The sequence below is a fragment of the Protopterus annectens genome, chromosome 2.part0, assembly GCF_019279795.1.
Source record: "Protopterus annectens isolate FY-2018-M chromosome 2.part0, PAN1.0, whole genome shotgun sequence".
Taxonomy (NCBI): Eukaryota; Metazoa; Chordata; order Ceratodontiformes; family Protopteridae; genus Protopterus; species Protopterus annectens.
Window position 1 is genome coordinate 330,540,021 of NC_056728.1, and position 27,188 is coordinate 330,567,208.

Here is a 27,188-nt window from a genome sequence, read left to right on the forward strand (position 1 = left end):
CCAGTACCAGAAAAGGAAAGGGACAAGGTTTTTATTCAAGACTTTTCCTGGTACCCAGAAAAGACAAATCATGGCATCCAATTCTGGACTTATCCATTCTAAATACATTTCTGGACCTTCCAAAAGTCAAGATGCTGACTCTACAACAGTTACTACCTATGCTAGGCAAGGATGCCTGGTTGGTAACTCCAGACTTAAAAGAGGCTTACCTGCATATCCCAATCAGGGAATCTTGCAGAAGATACCTCCGCTTCAAAGCAGGCTATTTGCATTACCAGTTCTCTGCACTGCCCTTTGGCTTATCTACTGCGCCCAGGGTCTTCACAAAGTGCCTGGCACCAGTAATTGCATTTTGCAGGCAAACAAATATTGAAATGTATCCATACCTGGACAATTGTCTAATTCAGGCGGAAAACAAGGCCACTCTTTTAAAACATCTGGCGTTTGTAAAAAGGCTTCTAACTTGTCCAGGGTACACCATAAATGAAAAGAAATCACAACTGGTGCCCCCTCAAATAATTACATTCCTGGGTGCAAGCTTGAATACAACTCCCCAGATGACTTACCTTACACCAGAAAAAACAGATTCAATTGATGACTTACTTCAAACAGGTGGCCACAAAAACCCAGCTATCTGCAAGACAAATTCTGCAGGCCTTGGGGTTCATGGCCTCCTGCATTCGTCTAATTCCGTATGCAAGACTGCATATGAGGAAACTTCAATGGTAACTAAAAAGCTTATGGAGGCAACATTGTCACAGCCTGGAAACAATGATTCCTATCATTCCTTGCCTGCAGCTAGAGTTCCTATGGTGGGCAGAGCCCTTCCACGAAAACAAGGGACTGTCATTCATTCCACCCCCTGCCACCCAAACCCCGACTACAGACACATCAAATTATGCTGGGGGGGGGGGCGCAACTGGCAGGGAGATGCATTCAGGGCCAATGGAGCCCAAATCAAATGCACCTACATATCAATCAGAAAGCGATGCTAGCTGTACAGAATGCTCTGGCAGCCTTCAAGGACTGTCTTCATCCAGGACAACTACTGATAAAGACAGACAACACCACAGTCATGTGGTACATAAACAAGCAGGGGGGTACCCATTCCTACCCCCTTTGCAGACTAGCCATGGCATTGTGGAACACGACCTTGACTTATCAAATACATCTACAAGCTCAATTCCTGCCAGGAAAGCAAAATACTCTGGCAGACGATCTAAGCAGAAATCTTATGGACCCACATGAATGGAAACTGGATCCACAAATCTTCAGCATGTTGACACGCAGATGGGGGAGCCCAGACATAGATCTTTTTGCCTCATCCCAAAACTATCAGTTGGACAAATTCTGCACAAGGATTCATCACAAAAAAGTGTGGAAAGTAGATGCTCTGTCCTTCAGCAGGAAAAAACTATCAGTCTATGCCTTTCCCCCTCTGCCTCTGCTCTCCAAGGTCTTACTAAAAGTCAGACAGGAAAAACCAAAAATGATTCTGATTGCTCCAGACTGGCCTCACCAACACTGGTACCCGTTCCTACGCAATATGTCACACCTTCCTCCATGGTACCTGTCTCAGACACCTTACCTACTGTCTCAGCAGAACTATCAAATTCTGCACACTCAGCTCCAAACTCTGGATCTTGCAGTATGGCTAATCAACTAATTTCACCAGTTACATCTCTTAGCAAACCTGTGATGGATGTCATTTTGGAGGCTAGAAGTCCTAGTACTAGAAAATCTTACGCTGACAAATGGAAAAGATTCTGTACCTGGAACCAATCACAAGGAATAAGCACAGCAATGCCCAATATTCCTCAGATTCTGCAATATTTAACTGAGATGCTTCACAAGGGCCTATCTTTTTCTTCCATAAAAATCCATGCCTCTGCCATTTCAGCTCATTACAACACAGAGCCACCCCTCTTTACTCATCCTCTGCTAAAGCAGTACCGCAGAGGGGCCAAAAATTTAAGACCGTCCAGGAGAGTACCAACTCCTGCATGGGACCTCAATTTTATTTTGGAAAAACTCACTCTACCTCCTTTTGAGCCAGCTGCTACTGCAGACCTAAAATCTCTCTCTTGGAAAACAGCTTTTCTTTTAGCAGTCACTTCACTTAGAAGGATTTCAGAACTACAAGCTCTTATGGCAGTGGAGCCTTTCATTATTTTTTATCCGGATAGGGTGGCTCTCAGGACCAATCCATCCTTTATGCCTAAAGTGGTGTCTAGTGTGGCCCATAATCAGACCATTCATCTGCCAACATTCTTCCCAAATCCACAGAACAAGGGTGAGTGGATTCTGCATTCATTGGATGTGCACAGACAACTAAGATTCTACTTAAACAGGACAAAATCTGTAAGAAAATCTGAACAATTACTGGTGGCATTTGCTGCAGGGGCAGAGGGAAAGGCTATTTCAAAGCAGACTATTTCCAAATGGATAATACAAAGTAATTAGGTTATTAACCGAATAACTAGGATATAGTCACTTAGAGGCAGGAAGTCCTCATTAGGCACACAGTTGAGGGAGTATAAGTTAATCGGGGGTAAAGCAAGGACATATCCACCGCGTTTTAAAGTATAGTATAAGATTTTTCTTGAATTGGGATAAAGAGGGTTCTGAAGGTAGGTCAGCAGGGAGTGAGTTTCATGTTTTGCCTACAGAGTTGGCAAACAGAGCATTCCCAGCTGCGTTATTAGTTTTGAGCAAGTAAACTAACATTTTGTTAGTGGATCAGAATGTCTTGAGGTTCTGGTAGGGGGTGATAAGGCTTTTAAGAACAAGCATGTATTCAAACTGGTAGAGAATCTTATGGGCAATTACTAGTTGTTTGACCTTTAGTAGATTAGGTAGTTCAAGCCAACCTAGAAGATTAAGGTTAATACAGTGGTGGGTTCTATAGGCAGTACCAGTGGCAAATCTGTCAATGTGATTATAGCAGCTAGTGAATTTGTTCAAGTCAGTTTTGCTCAAGTTTGTGAGTAAGGGGGAGGCATAGAGGAGGGTAGAGAGTAGGTGTGTGTGGGCAGTAACTGTCCTAGCTAGGGGCATTAGGAAGGGTTTAATCTTGTATAGAGTTTTCTTATTAACTGTTTTAATCGTATGGTTAATATGCAAGTCAAACTTAAGGTCATTGTCAACTGTTACACCTAGGAACTTGGTCGAGGGATCTGGTGAAATAATTGTGCTGTTGTTAGATTTTATGGTGAAGGTTGGTACGCTGGACCTTTGAGATGGAGAGAAAAGCAGCAGCTTAGTTTTGTTGGGATTTAATAGGAGACAGCTATTAAGAAGCCAATTTTTAACTGTGTTAAAAGTTTTTTGGGATAAAGACTGCAGTTCTGTTGGCAATGTGTCCGGGCATATTAGAGTCGAGTCGTCCGCGTAGTGAATGCAGGTAGCCTCTGTGATGACTTTGTGCAGGTCATTTATAAATATAGAAAATAGGAGTTTTCCTAAGATGGAGCCCTGGAGGATTCCTAGGATGATGGGTAGCAGGTTGGATAGGTTGTCCTTCCATAGGACTGCCTATTGTCTACAACTCAGGTAAGATTGGAACCACTGAATAGCCTGGGTGTCTAGGGAAATGGTTTCCAGTGTTTGTATAATTATTTGTTGGTTTACCATGTTGAAGGACTTGGAAAGGTCTAAGAAGATGGCTGAGGAAAGTTTATTAATGTTTCAGTTTAGATTTATAACATTAGTGAAGGAGAAAAGGGCAGTGGTGGTACTATGGTATGATCTAAACCCATTTTGGGAGTTCATAACAATTAAATTGTTAAACATACTATTAAATGTCCCTATGGAATGATGAATGTATGTGGTGGAGCTGTAGTTACAAGTAGAAGTAGTGCTCAGGATTCCTTCACAAGAAATATTAAAAAGGAACACTGGAAAAGTAGAGAGAAAAATTTGTAAAAAAGCTTTTTCATGCCTTTTTTCCAGATATTCCAGGAAGTAAACCTGTAAGACATGGCCTTTTTAAAGTATGTATACTATACATGTGCTGTACAGGCAATGCACACAGTTCCAGGAAATAAATAATTTTCAGAAGAAATAAAAGGCTAAACAAAGCATCTTCAGGGTCAAAGTTCTATGGACAAGTCTCATTCCTTTAGAAGTAGTAATACCAACTAGCTGTGTCTATGGCACTCAAGTTCTCCGACATTATAAGGAAATCTGAATGTGAGAATCTCCTTGCAAACACAATAGTTTCAACTGACCTCACACAAGTGGGTAATGGAAGTAGTGGGTGGAGTATATATGGCAAATATTTTACAGCTCCCTCTTCCCAGGACATGTTGCTTATTGCAAAGAAGCTTTCACTCATTCATTGTCCAATTACCCAATTAATCTAAATGAAAGTCAGAAAGAAGTGCTATCGTAGATAGGACATCAACGCATCATAGGTTTCAAACATTTTACACACACACACACACACACACACACACACACACACACACACACACACACACACACACACACACACACACACACCATTCTCCCCATACAGCCATACATGTAGTCTGGAGAGTTGCCAGGTCAATTATTGCATGTCTTATGATGTGGTAGGAAAGTTCTTATCTAATGAAAACCTTCATGAACAAAGGAAGGACGTGTAGGAACTACTCAGAGGACACTTCTTACAGATGTCAGGCAAACCACAGACAGACCCATTTTCTTTAGACAAGAACTACTATGTCAAAAAATCATTTTGCTCAAGTTCTCCTTGTGGAACAGTCTTGGCTACTAGTGCCTTCCCAATCAGAAGAGATCAGGGTCTGTTGTATACCTTCTCCCAGTTCTACTCATCCAATAGGTGCTTCCAGAAGTAAGATTTGAAACAGGAGAGGTCATTCTTGTAGCCCCTTACTGGGCAAGGCAGGATGTTTCTCCCAGATGATGCAGATATTTACAGAAAAAATTATAATCCTCCCCTGCACTGCAATTTCTATAGCAGGAAGGAAGTGAGTCTGGCCCACCCTAACCTCAAGGATCTCAAACTTACACCTTGGAAGATATCAGACTAGTCTCCTACACTTTGCTATTTCTATTGACATAATACATTTCCACAGTGGAAATCTGAATACCAGAAATCTGTGCCTCTTTAAGTGGACTAGGTCTGTTCAGGTGGGCTGGCCTGTATCTAAACATATTTGCTTCAGTTAACTTGCCAGTTGCATTACCTTCAGCTATTAAAAAATGTCAAGATGGAAATGGGACATGCTTCACAAGAACATCTGCTTCAAATGTGTTCTTCTTCAAGAATATATATGCCTGGGAAGAGGTGTAGCTTGGTTCGGGCAAAGGAGGCAGCCACCCCAGTGCAAGATGTTAAGGGGGTGTGATCTTCATTACCTGCATTCAGTTTCTAAATGCTAGTAAAACATTTGTGGAAGTGGATTAGTACCCATGCTTGGTTAGTTGAATGATAAAAATATATTTTGGTTAGGGCTTGGTTAGTTGAATGATAATAATACATTTTTGGTTAGGGACTGGTTAGTTGAATGATAATAATACATTTTTGGTTAGGGCTTGCTTGGTTAGTTGAATAATAATGCATTTTTGGTTAGTTGAATGATAATAATACATTTTTGGTTAGGGCTTGGTTAGTTAAATGGTAATAAATAATGCATTGCTGGTTAGGGCTTGGTTAGTTGAATGATAATGCATTTTTGGTTAGGGCTAGGTTAGTTGAATGATAATGCATTTTTGGTTAGGGCTTGGTTAGTTGAATGATAATAAATAGTGTATTTTGGTTAGGGATTGGTTAGTTGAATGATAATAATACATTTTCAGTTAGGGTTTGGTTAGTTGAACGATAATGCATTTTTGGTTAGGGCTAGGTTAGTTGAATGATATTGCATTTTTGGTTAGGGCTTGGTTAGTTGAATGATAATAAATAGTGTATTTTGGTTAGGGATTGGTTAGTTGAATGATAATAATGCATTTTTGGTTAGGGCCTGGTTAGTTGAATGATAATACATTTTTGGTTAGGACTTGGTTAGTTGAATAATAATAATGCATTTTGGTTAGGGCTTGGTTAGTTGAATGATAATAATACTTTTTGGTTAGTGCTTTGTTAGCTGAATGATAATAATGCATTTGTGGTTAGGGTTTGGTGAGGTGAATAATAATAATGCATTTTCAGTTAGGGCTTGGTTAGATGAATGATAATAATGTATTTTTGTTAGGGCTTGGTTAGTTGAATGATAATGCATTTTTGGTTGTTAGGGCTTGGTTAGTTGAATGATAATAAATAATGTATTTTGGTTAGGGATTGGATAGTTGAATGATCATAATGCATGTTTGGTTAGGGCCTGGTTGGTTGAATGATAATAATACATTTTTGGTTAGGGCTTGGTTAGTTGAATGATAATAATGCATTTTGGTTAGGGCTTTGTTAGTTGAATAATAATAATACATTTTTGGTTAGTGCTTGGTTAGTTGAATGAGAATAATACATTTTTAGGGTTTGGTTAGTTGAATGATAATAATGCATTTTTGGTTAGGCCATGGTTAGTTGAATGATAATAATACATTTTTGTACATGCTTGGTTATGGTTTTTTTCATTGTATGATAATAATAAATTTTTGGTTCATTGTATGATAATAATGCATTTTTGGTTAGGCCATGGTTAGTTGAATGATAATAATACATTTTTGTACATGCTTGGTTATGGTTTTTTCATTGTATGATAATAATAAATTTTTGGTTTATTGTATGATAATAATACATTTTTGGTTAGGGCTTGGTTAGTTGATTGATAATAAATAACCATTTTTGGTTAGGGCTTGTTAGTTAAATGGTAATACATTTTTGGTTAGGGTAGGGTTATTTGTATCATAATCATGCAGTTTTGGTTAGGATTTGGTTAGGTGAATTATAATAATACATTTTGGTTAGGGCTTGGTTAGTTGAATGACGATAATAATACATTTTTGGTTAGGGTTTGGTTAGTTAAATTATAATAATATATTTCCATTAGGGCTTGGTTAGTTGAATGATAATAATGTATTTTTGGTTATGGCCTGGTTAATTGAGTAATAATAATGAATTTTTGGTTTGGGCTTGGTTAGTTGAATATAATAATGCATCTTCTGTTAGGTCTTGGTTAGTTGAATGATAATTCAATTTTGGTAAGGGCTTGATTAGTGGGATGATATACTTTTGGTTAGGGTTTGATTAGTTAGGGCTTGGTTAGTTGAATGATGATAATGTATTTTTGGTTAGAGCTTAGTTATTTGAATGATAATAAAGCATTTTGATTAGGCTTGGTTAGTTGAATGATAATAATCCATTTTTGGTTAGGGCTTGGTTAGTTGCATGATAATAATGCATTTTGGTTAGGGTTTGTTTAGTTGAATGATAATACATTTTGTTTAGGTTTTGGTTAATTGAATGATAATAATGCATTCTTGGTTAGGGCTTGATTAGTTGAATGATAATAATACATTTTGGTTAGGGACTGGTTAGTTGAATGATAATAATACATTTTTGGTTAGGGCTTGCTTGGTTAGTTGAATAATAATGCATTTTTGGTTAGTTGAATGATAATAATACATTTTTGGTTAGGGCTTGGTTATTTGAATGGTAATAAATAATGCATTGCTGGTTAGGGCTTGGTTAGTTGAATGATGATGCATTTTTGGTTAGGGCTAGGTTAGTTGAATGATAATGCATTTTTGGTTAGGGCTTGGTTAGTTGAATGATAATAAATAGTGTATTTTGGTTAGGGATTGGTTAGTTGAATGATAATAATACATTTTCAGTTTGGGCTTGGTTAGTTGAATGATAGTGCATTTTTGGTTAGGGCTAGGTTAGTTGAATGATATTGCATTTTTAGTTAGGGCTTGGTTATTTGAATGATAATAAATAGTGTATTTTGGTTAGGGATTGGTTAGTTGAATGATAATAATGCATTTTTGGTTAGGGCCTGGTTAGTTGAATGATAATACATTTTTGGTTAGGACTTGGTTAGTTGAATAATAATAATGCATTTTGGTTAGGGCTTGGTTAGTTGAATGATAATAATACTTTTTGGTTAGTGCTTTGGTAGCTGAATGATAATAATGCATTCGTGGTTAGGGTTTGGTGAGGTGAATAATAATAATGCATTTTCAGTTAGGGCTTGGTTAGATGAATGATAATAATGTATTTTTGTTAGGGCTTGGTTAGTTGAATGATAATGCATTTTTGGTTGTTAGGGCTTGGTTAGTTGAATGATAATAAATAATGTATTTTGGTTAGGGATTGGATAGTTGAATGATCATAATGCATGTTTGGTTAGGGCCTGGTTGGTTGAATGATAATAATACATTTTTGGTTAGGGCTTGGTTAGTTGAATGATAATAATGCATTTTGGTTAGGGCTTTGTTAGTTGAATAATAATAATACATTTTTGGTTAGTGCTTGGTTAGTTGAATGAGAATAATACATTTTTAGGGTTTGGTTAGTTGAATGATAATAATGCATTTTTGGTTAGGCCATGGTTAGTTGAATGATAATAATACATTTTTGTACATGCTTGGTTATGGTTTTTTTCATTGTATGATAATAAATTTTTGGTTCATTGTATGATAATAATGCATTTTTGGTTAGGCCATGGTTAGTTGAATGATAATAATACATTTTTGTACATGCTTGGTTATGGTTTTTTCATTGTATGATAATAATAAATTTTTGGTTCATTGTATGATAATAATACATTTTTGGTTAGGGCTTGGTTAGTTGATTGATAATAAATAACCATTTTTGGTTAGGGCTTGTTAGTTAAATGGTAATACATTTTTGGTTAGGGTAGGGTTATTTGTATCATAATCATGCCGTTTTGGTTAGGATTTGGTTAGGTGAATTATAATAATACATTTTGGTTAGGGCTTGGTTAGTTGAATGACGATAATAATACATTTTTGGTTAGGGTTTGGTTAGTTAAATTATAATAATATATTTCCATTAGGGCTTGGTTAGTTGAATGATAATAATGTATTTTTGGTTATGGCCTGGTTAATTGAGTAATAATAATGAATTTTTGGTTTGGGCTTGGTTAGTTGAATATAATAATGCATCTTCTGTTAGGTCTTGGTTAGTTGAATGATAATTCAATTTTGGTAAGGGCTTGATTAGTGGGATGATATACTTTTGGTTAGGGTTTGATTAGTTAGGGCTTGGTTAGTTGAATGATGATAATGTATTTTTGGTTAGAGCTTAGTTATTTGAATGATAATAAAGCATTTTGATTAGGGTTGGTTAGTTGAATGATAATAATCCATTTTTGGTTAGGGCTTGGTTAGTTGCATGATAATAATGCATTTTGGTTAGGGTTTGTTTAGTTGAATGATAATACATTTTGTTTAGGTTTTGGTTAATTGAATGATAATAATGCATTCTTGGTTAGGCCTTGATTAGTTGAATGATAATAATACATTTTTGGTTAGGGACTGGTTAGTTGAATGATAATAATACATTTTTGGTTAGGGCTTGCTTGGTTAGTTGAATGATAATGCATTTTTGGTTAGTTGAATGATAATAATACATTTTGGTTAGGGCTTGGTTATTTGAATGGTAATAAATAATGCATTGCTGGTTAGGGCTTGGTTAGTTGAATGATGATGCATTTTTGGTTAGGGCTAGGTTAGTTGAATGATAATGCATTTTTGGTTAGGGCTTGGTTAGTTGAATGATAATAAATAGTGTATTTTGGTTAGGGATTGGTTAGTTGAATGATAATAATACATTTTCAGTTTGGGCTTGGTTAGTTGAATGATAGTGCATTTTTGGTTAGGGCTAGGTTAGTTGAATGATATTGCATTTTTGGTTAGGGCTTGGTTATTTGAATGATAATAAATAGTGTATTTTGGTTAGGGATTGGTTAGTTGAATGATAATAATGCATTTTTGGTTAGGGCCTGGTTAGTTGAATGATAATACATTTTTGGTTAGGACTTGGTTAGTTGAATAATAATAATGCATTTTGGTTAGGGCTTGGTTAGTTGAATGATAATAATACTTTTTGGTTAGTGCTTTGTTAGCTGAATGATAATAATGCATTTGTGGTTAGGGTTTGGTGAGTTGAATAATAATAATACATTTTCAGTTAGGGCTTGGTTAGATGAATGATAATAATGTATTTTTGTTAGGGCTTGGTTAGTTGAATGATAATGCATTTTTGGTTGTTAGGGCTTGGTTAGTTGAATGATAATAAATAATGTATTTTGGTTTGGGATTGGATAGTTGAATGATCATAATGCATGTTTGGTTAGGGCTTGGTTGGTTGAATGATAATAATACATTTTTGGTTAGGGCTTGGTTAGTTGAATGATAATAATGCATTTTGGTTAGGGCTTTGTTAGTTGAATAATAATAATACATTTTTGGTTAGTGCTTGGTTAGTTGAATGAGAATAATACATTTTTAGGGTTTGGTTAGTTGAATGATAATAATGCATTTTTGGTTAGGCCATGGTTAGTTGAATGATAATAATACATTTTTGTACATGCTTGGTTATGGTTTTTTTCATTGTATGATAATAAATTTTTGGTTCATTGTATGATAATAATGCATTTTTGGTTAGACCATGGTTAGTTGAATGATAATAATACATTTTTGTACATGCTTGGTTATGTTTTTTTCATTGTATGATAATAATAAATTTTTGGTTCATTGTATGATAATAATACATTTTTTGTTAGGGCTTGGTTAGTTGATTGATAATAAATAACCATTTTTGGTTAGGGCTTGTTAGTTAAATGGTAATACATTTTTGGTTAGGGTAGGGTTATTTGTATCATAATCATGCAGTTTTGGTTAGGATTTGGTTAGGTGAATTATAATAATACATTTTGGTTAGGGCTTGGTTAGTTGAATGACGATAATAATACATTTTTGGTTAGGGTTTGGTTAGTTAAATTATAATAATATATTTCCATTAGGGCTTGGTTAGTTGAATGATAATAATGTATTTTTGGTTATGGCCTGGTTAATTGAGTAATAATAATGAATTTTTGGTTTGGGCTTGGTTAGTTGAATATAATAATGCATCTTCTGTTAGGTCTTGGTTAGTTGAATGATAATTCAATTTTGGTAAGGGCTTGATTAGTGGGATGATATACTTTTGGTTAGGGTTTGATTAGTTAGGGCTTGGTTAGTTGAATGATGATAATGTATTTTTGGTTAGAGCTTAGTTATTTGAATGATAATAAAGCATTTTGATTAGGGTTGGTTAGTTGAATGATAATAATCCATTTTTGGTTAGGGCTTGGTTAGTTGCATGATAATAATGCATTTTGGTTAGGGTTTGTTTAGTTGAATGATAATGCATTTTGTTTAGGTTTTGGTTAATTGAATGATAATAATGCATTCTTGGTTAGGGCTTGATTAGTTGAATGATAATAGTGCATTTTTGGTTAGGGCTGAAATTGCCAGTACTCCGTATTAGCTGTTGCAAGCCACTTGTTAGACTTGCTTAAATTGGAGAAAGGGTTTTTTTTTGGACTTTAAGTTAAAGTTGATGGGGGTGCCAGGTCAGGGAATGCAAATGGGTACCAGAAAGGCTAGCTAAACCTCTATGTCTGGGATATTTGTGATGCTAGTGCTTGGACTTTTATCCATAGCTTCTGTGGGTAATATAAATTATGTGCCTGCAGTACTTTGTGGCATGCATTAACCTCCTGCCAAGACTGAAGTCAGCGGTTTACACTGCTTGGCACTTTCCTTGTTATGTTATAAATGCAGTGCAACAATGAACCCTATGAAGTAGATGGATTGCCAAAATCATGGTCCAGAATCAAGAAAAAGATAAACTTGTTAACAGTTTCTCTAGCACAAGGCTAGATCATAACAACACTTGGGGGAGATGCTTAAAAATTCATAACAACCACCTAAGTGCTGTTAAGATTGGGTCCATTTTAAGGGCTAACTGCAGACAGGCTGGCCAGCAAAAAGCAACAGCAAAAGATCAAACTGCTTTGCTTGTTCCTGTTGTGTACATATCTCAACGGTCTCTGAGTTTTATTCATATTTTTGCTCTGCCCTCATATTTATTTCTTTTGATTTTCTGATACATCACTGGGGTTTACAGTCGGTCAATAATGGCAGACATTTTAGGTTCATATTCCTTATTCTTCGGAAAATGCATGCTGATGCAAAACCTGTTGTTCTATAAACTTTTTAAGTGAACAGGCAATATTTAAAAATGGTTACTGTTTTTTATCTTTGGTCCCCCACCCCACCATTATTTTTGGATTTGTCTAGAATTCGAAACAAAGAAGTTGAGAGGTACTGTTGCTACCTGTGTGAAAAAACTGTGATTTACTAGAGTTTCAAATCCAGTAAAACACCTCATGCTCCAACACTTTTTCCCCTGTAACTAGTAGTACACGGAGCACATAAAGCTCCATGAAATACAAAGAATTATGATCGAGTCATTGATCATAACCTTTTATCATGCTTTTTTCAAGATGGATCCTATATGATGAATATACTGCAGTTACATGTGGTGATACTTGCCATAACCCTTTACTTTTGTTTTTATTTTACATTTGTTTACCTGGATAGTGCACTGATCTCAGTGAACCATTTATAAATACAGTCTGGGTGAATATATTACACTGGGAAGAAGATATACATATATATATATATATATATATATATATATATATATATATATATATATATATACACACACATATACACACACACATGCACGCACGCACCCACACACACACATACACACGCACAAACTTTAGAGAGCTGTGTAAACTTTACAAGTGACAAAATGAAAGGCAAGTTACAAGCAAGGTAAATACAAGAGCAAGTAATGTAATTGTTGATGCTTTGGATTCTCTTTATCCTGTTGCTTCAAACTAGCTTAATTAACATACTTAATAGAACTGTTAGTCGAGTGGGGAAAGGAGATGAAGAGAAGAGGTGGGAGGTAATGGAAAGTCACCAGTATGTTTTAAACCATGGGTGTTTAAGTAAAAGGGTAGTTACTGTGGAAGGAGCTCATGCCCCCCTTTTCCTAGTATCTGATTTAGTATCTCAAGGCATAAACACATGCCATGTTGGTACCTGTCTTATGTACATATGTGATTTGAGTGTGTAGGTTCTGCTGGTTTGACTCAGTGGTTCAAGGATCTAACTCATTTTCCTGTTTTGATAACATGTAAAACTGCCCTCCTGTTTGCTTTGTTAGGGGCTTTGTTGAATTGTGGCCCTGCCTGTTCTATGCAGTTCATGGAGTACAGAGGTTATGCTCCAGTACCAGGAAAGCAATACATTTCTTATCAGAGCTTTTCTAGTGCAAGACTCAACCACAACAGCACTTGAGGAGGTGCTTTAAAACCAATAACTACCATGTAAGTACTGTTTCAATTGGATCTCATTTTAGGGACTAACAGTCTGAAGGATAGGGATCTCCATTTCTGGAAGTTGACAAGATATGAGATACAGTTTCTGGTGGTGGCTCTACGAAGGAGTCAATGTACCCCCATGCCTGCCTCTTTACTCAACCCATGTACTGTTGTCTCAGATCTAACCTTCACCAGTGCTAGATGAGTAGCCGTGCCATCCCACTAAATGTCATTTGTCAGTCCTCCCTCTGTGAGGGGCAAGTAGGCTTAGTTTTGTCACCCTCCCATTACCAGTAGATGCCTCATATGGTAAATGAGCTTGGGTTGGTATTGTCGTAGAAAGGGCTTTCTCCCTCTCCATACAAATACAGTTGACTCTCTAAAATGAACAGAAGATGGTACCTGCTATGCTGTCTTTATGGTTGAAATCACCTAGAAGGTAGAACTTGACATTGGCAGTTTTGTCGCTCATATTGTGCAGTGATAAGAAAAGCAGTTTAGAATGTCTTGCCCAGAGTTATAATCAGTAAATATGCCATTTAGTTAATTGTAGATGGCAATGATCTATGACATAACTCCAAACTTTCCCAAATGTTTTATTGTTTTACTAACTTTGGCTTATCCCATTCATATTATTAGTCCAGTCCAGCAGTGATCATTGCATTCATAAAATCCATTGTTAATGGTGAGCATTTTCATGCAATTATATTTTTATTAGCTATAGTAGCATAGTTGCAAGTTATCTCCTTAGAAGACAATCCCACGGTCGATTATGGAACAATTAGTCAAGATTTCATACCTGAAAACTAAACTGTGGGCCAGAAACATTAGCATTTGGGAAATACAGGCTTATCAAACTTAGCTGGTTTATAACTTTACTAGTTGTAATTCAAGACACAACATTCTAGACTGCACATTTTAGCATTCTGTGGTATAAATTATAAAACTACCAAGTGCAGTTCTTCCTCAAATGTGTTTTGCAATATGGAAAGAGCTTTCAGAACATCTGGGCATGGACTATGGAGAACTGCCAAAGTTGCAAACAAACATTCACCAAAATGACTGCTAGTTTTTAACATTTTCATCTTTAAATAATATGGGACCAAACATAAGCCCTGCTTCATGAATAATGACAGCGTCACTGCTTGTTGGCAGTGGTCCATTTCATCACATGGGGTATACAGATGCTACACTGAACATTTTAGCCAACAAAATTAAGAACAAGCACTTCAAAATAAATATTCAGCAGATTAAAATCAAGCTTGTCAGAATGGCAATTTTCATTAAATTTTCAATAAATTTTCAGACCACTAATCTTAGGGTCCTTTACCATCATAGCTGGCCTTAAGCATAGGCCAAATAGGTGGCCACCTAGGGCACCACTCTAGCAGAGGCACTTTTCCAATAATTTGGATGGTGTAGGTTGTCCAGGATGGGGGGCACCGAGTGGTGTGGGGGGACGCACTGTGGAGCCCTTTTGCCTAGGGCACCAGTTGATCAAAGAATGGCCCTGTTTACCATGTACAACAACTGTGTTTTGCTGCAAGTATATCATGACCCACAATTTTGCAGTGAATGAGTGACATCATTTTTCAGAATTCCCTCTCTTTATGGCATAGACCATTGATAGCCATACTTAGAAGAGACTGTATACTGCCTCGCAACAAAACAAGCAACTGTTACAACTCACTTTTGGTAGGTATTGGCAGCTGGGCAGGGAAGGGTTTGGTGCTACAACCATAGTGGGAGGCATATGGGGTTCTGGAGACAGTGACTACAGTTTTCTTTATTGTAAGTTAAATGTCAGTAATGAAAAAAGCAAAAAGACTCAATTTTTTACTCTTGCTAAACATTGCTATGCTGTTTAGTGGGCATAAAATAAAAAAGTAAATAAAGAAAGAAAAAATGTAGTGTGTGTGTGTGTGTGTGTGTGTGTGTGTGTGTGTGTGTGTGTGTGTGTGTGTGTGTGTGTGTTTCTGTAGACATTCAATACTTATAAAACTTATATTTTGGATGTAAAATAATCCATCCAACAATTACATATCCTGCAGCAAGTTTGAAGCATTAGGTAGAGGAAATATTTTATATAAAAATATAAAAATTATATAGTAATAAAAATACAAATAAAAAACAATTCAATAGATAGCCCATTATCTAAGTGCAACAATGTTCTACATAGTCTGTATTATTGGGGAAATAATGCCCTTCCAGGGGTGTAGAGGGCCTCTGCCTATGGGGTTGGACCACACAACACCTCGGGGCAGGGATTATTTCCCCAATAATACTCACACACACTGTTGGGCATTATTGCTTACATATGAAATTATCTTACAAAACAGTTTATCTGCAGCTCAGAAAACTGCATACTTTGTATTTTGATTTAACTTCTTTATCTCATAATAGCTTATAAAGTCACAACAAATATTCTGTCTCAACAAGATAGGAAGGTATTGTTCTTGTAGGATATCTTTTATATTCAGAAGGTACTATAAATAGAACAAATAATGCAGTTACAACGTGCATTTTGTGATAAGTACTGTCCTTTACTGACTTAATTCTACTATTAGTCTTTATATGTGATGCAAAGCTGTAGGTCTTCTTAATCATGAGCACACACAAAATATGTTCAGAATTTTGTATTTCATTTTTATTATCATGTTAAATGACAAGACGCTGCATTGTACCTTTTCCTCAGTTTAGGACTTACTGTAAAGAAGACGGTACTTTTTTGGAATGCATGTTTTTTGCATGTATCGTATGACACCTTGTGCCATGTTCTTCTTTTTTCAGCTTTTTCCCAGTTAGGGGTCACCACAGTGGGTCACCTGTCCGCTCATGATTGGCAGTGGAGTTTTACGGTGTCGAGTTGCCAGCCCAGCGCCCAACCTTCCACAGGAGGCACACACATGTATGCACTCACGCCTAGGGCCAATTTAGAGTGTCCAATCGACCTACATGTCTTTGGGATATGGGACCTGCATGACCACAGGGAGAACATGCAGACTCCGCACAGAAGGCAGTACAGCCAAAGACCGAACCGAAGAACCTCTTGCTGTGAGGTGGCAACGCTAACCGCTGCACCACCGTGGCTGCCCACACACTTTGTGCCATGTTGCACTCCTGAATACATCTGTTGATTAACAAGTAATACCTAAATGAAAGTGAATTGTGCCTACTTCCTAGACTCCCCATCTCAAACAAAAACTGGTAACAGCTTTAGATTCTGATACTCTTAAGTGTGCTTCCTACAGTGTTGAGACTGAATGTGTGAAAATAAGGACCTTCACGCTGAGAGGTGCAGAGTAGCTACCCCTTGCAAAATATAACTTTAAAGGAGAAGAATGATTGTTAACACTTATTGCTAGGGATGCCACATAGCCATTTTTTTCTGGACTATCCAGAAATCAAACCAGTTATCTGGTAGTCTGGAAAGCACTGTATAAACCTTGGTATTCTGTTTCAAAAAATGACTATCAGGGTTTGTTAAATCAGCAGATTCACTATGCTTTTCTTTTAAAAAAAGCATTGCTAATGCAATGCAATTGCATGGCAAACGAGGAGAAAAGGGCATTCCTCCTCCCCCTTTATGTGCCTATAATGTCACAAAATGGGGGAAGGTGGGGGAGAAGGTGGGGAGTTAGGGGAGAAGGAAGGCTGTGGCTTTGGTCTGGTTTTGACCACAATGAAAGGTGGCAAACCTACTTACTGTTGTCTAATAATTTCTGCTTTTCTTATGTAATTCTGGGACTCGAAAAATTAGGTCTAGGGACTGCAAAAGGGAGCAGAACACAGTATATGAATGCTAAAAGGTAACATGTCAAATGTTAGAACTTCCAATGCCGAATCCCGGAATGTGGAGTCTGAATGAGCAGAAATCTGGTCTTACATGTAGCAAATTGGAGATTACAATTTCTTGGAATATTCCCATTTCTTTGAGATATGGCAGTCTTAAAGTCAGTGTATATAAGATATGGAGTGGGGAGTACAAAATACAAGTTTAAAGGAGAAGAGCGAAGTCTGATATTCACTCTTCTCCAGTGTTTTTTTCCTTTATTTTTCTGTGTGTTGGGATTTGGCATTGCAAATCCTAATATTTCAAGAGGGTGCTTGCTGAAAACTGACATCCAAAGAAAATATGAAATTTTGGAGAACTTTTTCTAGTTGTTGTATTTATAAAAGGTTTAGTAATATATTGTTCAAGTGCTCATTAAACAACATTCAGATGGTAGGGCAAAATAAATGTGATGATAATGATGATCCCCTCTTGTGTCCTGTAGTTTAATAAAACACGTGATGCCTCTAGAACAACCCATGTCCTTAAATGGCACCTAGAAATGCATTCCTTTACTACATGTTTTAGCACAGACAGTGAAATATCTCCACATAGTTCTCCATTACATAGGTTCATAGGTTCATAGGTTGGTACTAGGCTATCTGCCCGAAGGCATTTATAAGCCTAGCTGGAATGTGTTGGCTTTCGCCGCCCCCTTAGATTAGTTCCCTGTGCCTCTGTCCAGCAGAGCCACTGAAGTGATCCCTGAGGTAAACTTTCTGTTTCCCATCCACTCGTCAAGGTTTCTCTTGAAGAGGGTTAGCGAGGAGCTCTGACTGATGTAGATTGGGATCTTGTTCCAAAGCATGGGAAGTCTGGGACAGGAATCTATCCCTCCAGCACGTCCTATTTATTGTTGTGGTGAGGTTTAGATCCCTAGAGAGTGTGGCTTGAGGGGATATGGTTTTCTTTATGTGGAGCATGTCCATCAATTCTGGGATGGACATGGCCTTGTATGTCAAGCAGAGATCACTTCTGAATAGGTGGTATGCAACCGAGTACAGCTGGAGTTTCTTCAGTCAAGCTGCATAGGGCATCTGCTTGAGGCCAGTGATCCTCTTGGTGAGGTACTTCTGTGGTCTTTCCAGCTGTTGCAGGTGTTGGTTTTTAGGACAACATTAGCCATTAGAAAAAAAAAAATGTTAGTTTGTTTGATGTGGCTTAGGAGTATAGGGTATCCATTTTCTAGGCAGGAGGCAAGATTGCTTGCCTCAAATCTGGCCTTGGAAATTAACTCTTTCATTAAAGTTCTTATTCCAAGAATGGCTCATTTGTTTTACTGATTTAAGACTTTTTCATCATATAACCTCTGGATAAATGATTAGAGCACATGTTTGAACACTGGACATTAAAGACTAATTCCAAAATAACTACTTTGTTACTGTTTTATATAGCAGTAACTAGCCTTCACTCCATTACTATTTAGTAATATAAATATTGCAAGCAAAAATGGATGAAATACAAACTAGATACTGCTTTTCTGATGAAACTATTATTGGCTAGTAGAACCTAAATAACTTCGAAGTTAGAGCCAGATTTAACCACCTGTAATAAACAGTGCCAAATGGGAAGATTTCCTACTGCAATGGCCAGAAAATTTTTTAATTTGATGACATCAATATTACATCTGAAGATCTTCACAGCAAGTAATTTAGTTGTTGAGAATTTCAGTAACAGTTCAAAATAAAATAGATTTGTCCGTTTAAAAATATGCATTCTGTTTTCCTCCTGCACTACTTTTCAGTTTGTGTTATATTAGCAGTTATTTTTGTTTAACAGAAAGATGATGACAGAAACCATAAGGTGTGGTTTGCTGCTGGCAGTGGACTACGACCTGATGTCTGGAGGCAGTTCTGTGATCGATTTGGGAACATAAAGATATTTGAGACATACGGACTGACAGAAGCGAATGTTAACTTCATGAACTATACTTACAAACTTGGGGCAGTTGGTCGCCTGTGCTATTTCACTAAGGTAGGATGACATGACATTTGTACTTTGTACTGTGATATAGATTTTAAAACTTCATGCTTATATTATTAAAACAAACTGTAAGCAGCATCAGAAATTTACTTCAGAACCCAAATATCTTGTCTAATTGCAGAAAATATTCTTTTCTGAGCTGATTAAGTATGATCTTGAAAAAGGTGAACCTGTCCGAAATGAGAAAGGAAGGTGCATCAGAGCTGATCCAGGTAAGACACAATTAATGCTCTATGGAAAAGAATTACAAAGAATCATCTGTTATTTAGCACACTGTTGCAGTCATAACTGTAATTAGCAGAAGTAGCAAAGTGGTATTAAGGAAGCAGGGGGAAAATTGCATTAGTGCAGAAACCTGTAAGGGGGCCTCAGACCACCTATGACTAAAATGATTCTTTTCAGAATTTTTTGTTGTAAACATGTTGAATACATTATTTAATAGCAGCATGCAAAGTAGACCATTTCAACAGAATTGTAACTGCTGCTCATGGAAAGTAATACAAGCTCCATTCTCACATATAAACATAAAATAAGATACAGTATTAAAACAACCCTTGCTTGAATCAAGCTCTGAAGCTACCTGGAGAGTAAATTATGTTATGTATGAGCTCTAAACTTTTTTCTTTCATGTTAAGCTTGTGTTACTCATAATAGTTAGCCAATACTTTATGAGAATTATTACTTAGAGGATAAAATGTATGAACACAATCTTTGAGGATAAATGTTCTACCTGTAAGTTGTTTTATAGTAATCTAAAGTATGAATTAGGTGAAGTACAGTAACTGCAGAGCTAGCATTCTTATTTCTAGGCATATTGATAACAACCTTAGCCTCTTTACTACTATTTTCAAGAATGCTGCTCCCAGACTACTCTAACTGTTTCTGATTATTCTTGCTCTCTGAGTATAAAAGACTGTATCTCGAAAATGATTTCACAGACCTTTACACACAGATAAAAAGAATAACCAGAAACTGTCAATAGTCTGGGGGAAGCCTTTTGGAAAATATTGAGAAAATTAGGAATAAAGTTCTATTGATTGTGTTCCTTGTTTTCTTTTTGTTCATAAAATAGTCAACATCAATTTTATTACTTTTTAGATATAGACTGTCCCGTTAGATTATCTTATTTTTGATAGCGTATGCTTCCTTTTTGAAGAAATTATATAAATTGTTTACAAACAAAATCTGTTGTGATTATATTTTTTCACACACACAATCCTCCCTTTCCACACACATTCACACAATCCTTGACAAATCAGATCAGCAGTCAGATCCTTTCATACACAGAGTGTCCAACCAAAAAATAACTGTGATCGGAAGAAATAAAGAATGACCACATTAATGTGTTTCACCTCGTTTCTTTTACACACACACACACACACACACACGCACACACACACACACACACACACACACACACACACACACACACACACAAACTCACACACACACGCACTGACACACTGTGCCTCCTTGACAAGCAACCTTCAAAATTATTCAGCTGTAATCAAGTAATCGCTGTTTGGCTGCTTGCTTTCATATGATGTCTACCTATCAAAAAGTTTTTGTCTTGGTACACATCTGATGTTTGACTGTAATCAAGTCTGGAAAATATTAGCCACAGTATTATATTTCACACATGCACTATCTCTCTTTAGTAAGCTATATTGATTATCATTAAGTATCATTGTGTAACTGGTGACATACCTTTCCTTAACACTCAGCCTGATTCTGTACCCCCATTAAATAAATAGTCTATAAAAGGGTGCAAGTTTGATATTTGAATGAGATTGGTATATATATATATATATATATATATATATATATATATATATATATATACTGTTTATATTCTCCTGCCTAAAGTAGCATTTGCTGATCATTATTCAGCATCCACTCCCATTTTGCCATTAAAAACACAAAATATTGATGGTCGCTGTGTGTGTGTGTGTGTGTGTGTGTGTGTGTGTGTGTGTGTGTTTTATCTGGTAATTTAGAATGAAACATCTTCTGCATGTGGCACTCATTCACTAAATAATATTGACCACTAATAAATACTGATATTGGTATAATCAAAACAGCTGACCAGTGCTTACCTTTCATAGTAAGAAAATATGGGTTAGAAAGATATGTGTTAGACAGCCCTGGTTTGTCACTGCTTGAGATGAAGGAAAGGAGATGGCTTGCTATCCTGAGTGTCTGTCATCATTCTGATGATAGAAAATTCCAGTCCACAAAATTATGAAAATGACAAGTCTATTGTGCTTCTTTCCTACAGTGCAACAAAAAGTTTAATAAGCAGAAGGTATGCAGGGAGAAAACTCACATGGAGGCATGGGGCCACAGCAAACATATAGTTTAAAAATAAGATTTTTTTGTTTAATTTTAGGAGCCCAAAAGATTTTGAAATTTCAACAGGGAGCCATACAGATGTACTGTATAACATGTCTTCTGAGTTCAGTTTGGGAGGGATTTATTTGTTTCATAAAGGAATTTATTTATAAATTATAACAAATTATTTATTCTTAAAGTGCATTTTATTATTTCTCCAAGTTTGTGTGATCTTGTTGATGTGTATAAGTAAGGGTGGCTTTCGGGTTCTCAACCCTTCATCAGCACATACAATCATTTGATTAGATAATTTATATAGAGGTACAGTTAATATTACATGATCCATACCAGCCACTAAAAAATCACATTTATAAAATATAATATTATAATATAAAGTGTGTAAATACTTACAAAATTTATACTTTAACTACATATAAAAAGATTACATATAAAAATTACACATGAAAAGCTGTTAATAACTTCCTTTGTGTTATAAATTGTCTTGCTGTCGTTTCACCAATATAGGCTTTATACTAGTGGCATTATTAAGACCAGGACTAGCGTCAGCCTGCAATCTAATTATCCATTGTAATTCCTTAATTTCTAATATGTTATTTAGATCACCACCTCTTACTCCCAAATCAACTGTGTCTATACACCTAAACTTAAATCTGTGTGTTGCATTTTCCATAATATGCTTGTATAAGGCATTTGTTTGAACTTTCCTATTAATTTCTGATTTGTGTTCAATAACACGATCCTTAAGCCTTCTTGTTGTTTTTCCCACATAAAATTTTTCACAACAAACACAGGTAGCAAGATATACTAATTTGGATGTATTACAGGTGGCCATACATTTAAAAACATAACTAACGTTAGTTACTGGATGTCTAAAACATTAATTTGCTTCTAAAATGTCATCACAACAACTACAGTTATAACATTTAAAAGTGCCTAACTTAGTTTGTGTTAAACATACTTGTTTATTAAAATCCTTATAACACAAAACACTTTTTAATGATTGCTGATTTCTATATGCAAAACTAGGTTTCATCAGAAAGAAGACTATTAAACACATCCATATAGTATCCCCGGTCCATTATCACGGTGGCTCCACCCTTATCAGCCTGTTTAATTATTATATCATTATTATTTTTTAAAAGAAGTAACCACATACAATGGGTATACTTATCAAATTTGTAAGATTATAGAAAAAAATTGGCCAATATTAATGGCCATGCCTGAAATAGAGAAAATAATAGGACCAAAACCTAGTTTTGCATATAGAAATCAGCAATCATTAAAAAGTGTTTTGTGTTATAAGGATTTTAATAAACAAGTATGTTTAACACAAACTAAGTTAGGCACTTTTAAATGTTATAACTGTAGTTGTTGTGATGACATTTTAGAAGCAAATTAATGTTTTAGACATCCAGTAACTAACGTTAGTTATGTTTTTAAATGTATGGCCACCTGTAATACATCCAAATTAGTATATCTTGCTACCTGTGTTTGTTGTGAAAAATTTTATGTGGGAAAAACAACAAGAAGGCTTAAGGATCGTGTTATTGAACACAAATCAGAAATTAATAGGAAAGTTCAAACAAATGCCTTATACAAGCATATTATGGAAAATGCAACACACAGATTTAAGTTTAGGTGTATAGACACAGTTGATTTGGGAGTAAGAGGTGGTGATCTAAATAACATAGTAGAAATTAGGGAATTACAATGGATAATTAGATTGCAGGCTGACGCTAGTCCTGGTCTTAATAATGCCACTAGTATAAAGCCTATATTGGTGAAACGACAGCAAGACAATTTATAACACAAAGGAAGTTATTAACAGCTTTTCATGTGTAATTTTTATATGTAATCTTTTTATATGTAGTTAAAGTATAAATTTTGTAAGTATTTACACACTTTATATAATAATATTATATTTTATAAATGTGATTTTTTAGTGGCTGGTATGGATCATGTGATATTAATTGTACCTCTATATAAATTATCTAATCAAATGATTGTATGTGCTGATGAAGGGTTGAGAACCCAAAAGCTTCGTTTATTAAACCTGGCGTTCTGTGGTGAATTTTTGTGTCCTTTGCTTATGAACTTTTGACTCTCTGATAGTGTTTCCATATAAGTAAGGGTGGACATGGAGGCAATGGCCATTTAGTGTAGGTGCTAACAGCTTGCCTCTTTGAAATAACCACTTGTCTTCTTTTATTTTATTGAGACCAGTTTCTCTATAATGTTATATGTGCAGTTTATTTTTTCATCTAATAAAGCCAATGTGCTGTTCTTCTGTTTTGTCTTATGTTATGAGATAGTGAGCTCTTGTTATTGTAACAACTGTGACAGTCACGTGTATTGCCCTGTAACAGTCCATGGTGGAAGAAACATAGTATTGGCTCTAGGATATTTTGTACCTGTAGTTATGCCTTGTGGTGATAGATTGCAACTAGAACTATCCTACTGCATTTAAGTTTACTTCTGCAGTTTGAAGGTTGATTGGAGTGGTGAGCATTATTCAGACCTGAGCCATAAAACTTTTCATTCCTATTGTATTAAAAAGTTCCACTAATACACCTTGTGACGACCCACCACTGGACCAATAATCAAGGAGCCTCAATCCTTAACTCTGGCTCCAGGGGGGGATATTCACTGGGAGGATAACAGGTACACACACTGTATTTCCAGATGCAACTTTCTGCATCAAGTGCAATTTCCCTTAAGAGCACAGAGACCACAGTCAGTCCTCTTCCTCCAGATCCCCAATAAGACTCCCCATTGGCACAGCTATAGAGTTGAGATCTCAGCTGAATGACCAAGTGAAGACCCTCAGCACCCTCTCTGTCTGACCAGTACTTCATGTCCCTGCCCGAGTAGCTGATTAAAACACGCATTCTTTGAGGTTTGATTTACACATACACGCACCTGGGAAAGGCTGGCAGAGGTTTACTAGCTGTGCCCCCTTCTACTCAGACTATAAGGTAGTTTTCACTGCCACCAGTCATTCCTTATGAGCTACTTTAAGGCCCTTAACAAAGGGTGTCCAATCTTACTTTGTAATATTAATACTAGCACAAATGGTAGTTTGACCAAGAGAAAGGCTATTGGCGTGGCCCACACAGTGTCACCAAATAACTATGCAAATAGTCTCAAAATATACATATCTCTACACTGATCAGCTACAATGAAAGGTTTAAATATATTTAATAATAAATAATAAAAGAACAAGACAGTACTAAATATATATTCACAGTGACATCAGAGGTCAAAAACATGGTCAATATTTAAAATAACATATCTAAACTAAGCTTCACTATATTCCTGACTGAATCTAAGAGAATTATACTATAACCTAAGAACTTACTAATAAAGCAAGGCAGATGTGGTGAATGGATCTTCTAGTTGTTGTCAGGTCCGAGACATAATGCAGAATACTCTGTCTCACTAAGAGACTTCTCAGGTTAATAGCTAAAATATTACTTCTGGGATAGCTTGCAGAATAACATAATTTCTGCACATCTTACTTCTAGTTCCTAGGCCAAAACACCCATTGCTAGAAGCTGGCAACATTTAGTAACTACCTGTAAAAATATATAGACAAGGGCTTTTCCTCAGATCTTTGGCAGATGCTGGAAGTCATAAAACAATTGCATTCCTTCATGCTTCAAAAATAGCAATTAGTTCACTCCAAGGACAATACCAAAAGCTTCCTAGTACAGACCTTGTGCCTCTAGCTGCACTGTTGTATTCTCGATCTGCCATCCAGATTATCATGTCCTCAGGCAAAGTGCTAAGGGCTGTTCCCTCACCAAAAGGTCTCCCAGCCCTTCAAAAGTGGTGATCTGACATCCACTCACCCACCTATGAAAATAGGTGCTTAACTCAGCAATGTAATCACAAATACTTTTTTCTGCCTTATGTCTATGTTCACAAAACTTTTTTTTTCTGTAAGCTTCAGGTGTTAACTTAAAACACTCTAATAAACAGTTTTTAACTGTATTATAATTTAAGCAATCAGTATCAGACAATTTAGAAAAAAAGCAGTTGCAGCTTTACTATGGAGTAAGGGGGTTAGGAACTGTACTCAGAGCCCTCGGTCAACATTATACTGTTTACATACCCTTTCAAACATATGAATAAAACTATCAAAATTATCAGCATCTGTAACTTGTGGAAGAAATGTACTGATATTTATTGTTTCTGGAGTTCAATTACTCCCTTCCCCATTACCTTCAATGACCCTGGTGAAAAGTCAGCATTTCCTTTTCATATTGCCTCTGTCTCTCAATTTCTTCGGCATCCAAGCACTGCAGTCTGTCTGCTGATTCTGCTTTGACCTCCAAACACCTCAGTCTCTCTGCTAATTCTATTTTCAAATGTTTTGCCTCCAGCTCAAGTCTGTTTAACTCTGGGCAGATTTTAAGTCCTCTGAGGCAAAGTTGAACAGTTGCTTCAAAAGCAGCAATGAGCTCACTCCAAGGACAATACAGAAAGCTTAATAGTACAGACCTTGTGTCACTAGCTGCATTGAAAACTTGAGAGAAAGCCTTTTTATTGTATAGTCTATAAAGTAATTTAATTTCAGATATTTTTCTAAAGTTTGTTGGACTGTATTCCAGTTTCCACTGTTAAAATATATACCTGTAAACAGTTAAAATAGTGCATGTACATTTCTGATCTCTTCCAGTAGCAGCACACTGTGGTTACATTTCCAACAGCACTTTGCAAATACCTTTTCAACAAACACGTCTGCAGAAGCAGTTTGTTATACATGACGTACAGTTCTAATACATTTGTAATACAAGCATCTTGTATAAGTCATTTCAAATAGTGCATGTACATTTCTGATCTCTTCCAGTAGCAGCACACTGTGGTTACATTTCAAACAGCACTTTGCAAATACCTTTTCAACAAACACGTCTGCAGAAGCAGTTTGTTATACACGACGTACAGTTCTAATACATTTGTAATACAAGCATCTTGTATAAGTCATTTCAATATTCACAAATGACATATAATTATTTAAAAAATTCCAGCTAGCTATGCTGGCAGTATCTCCATTCATCTCACACCCCACACAAATACAGCTTTCCAATGATTATATCATGCACAGTTCCTCTTTCTCTCATCATTTGATTTTTTTGGAAAGCCCTTTTTGAGTGCATTTATGTAGCTTGAATCTAAGTCACTGAAAGCATTTGAGATGCATCATGCCCATGTAAAGTGACTGGTTCATATCTGCTTGGCTACACACATTTTCAGTACCAACATATCGAAAGTTCAAGTAATGATTATAACTTCAGCCACTCAGTAAACAAGCAGTATAGCACTGAGTTACTATTCTGAAATACGGATGCTATAGCTCAGACCATGTCTCCTTTTTATCACTTCTGATTAGTAGTTCCTGTTATTACTTGTGAAGCCTCTGTTTGGTCTGTTGCTCAGTCTTTAACCTTGTATTACAGTCTTGCTTTCCATTCCAGTTTTTGGCCTTTTCTGATAATATTTACTTGGAAGTACTGACAGATCATTCCTAACAGGAGTTCTTTGCAAAAGATGAAACCTCTTTTCATTAAATCTTATTTCACTGGAAAAAAATGCATTCATAATTTTGATAAAATATTTATATTTTCAAAATGTGATATTAAGAACTGATATTACAAAATGTA

At 36.1% G+C, this 27,188-nt stretch overlaps 1 protein-coding gene across 1 annotated transcript in view; it reads left to right on the forward strand.

Annotated features, from left to right (window-relative positions):
• LOC122793088 (long-chain fatty acid transport protein 6-like) overlaps positions 1-27,188 on the forward strand; it is a 335,770-nt gene that overhangs the window by 217,567 nt on the left and 91,015 nt on the right. Inside the window, exons 5-6 of the mRNA XM_044060809.1 lie at positions 18,970-19,164; positions 19,295-19,385. Coding sequence (XP_043916744.1) covers positions 18,970-19,164; positions 19,295-19,385 — 286 coding nt within the window. The remainder of the gene's footprint in view (positions 1-18,969; positions 19,165-19,294; positions 19,386-27,188) is intronic.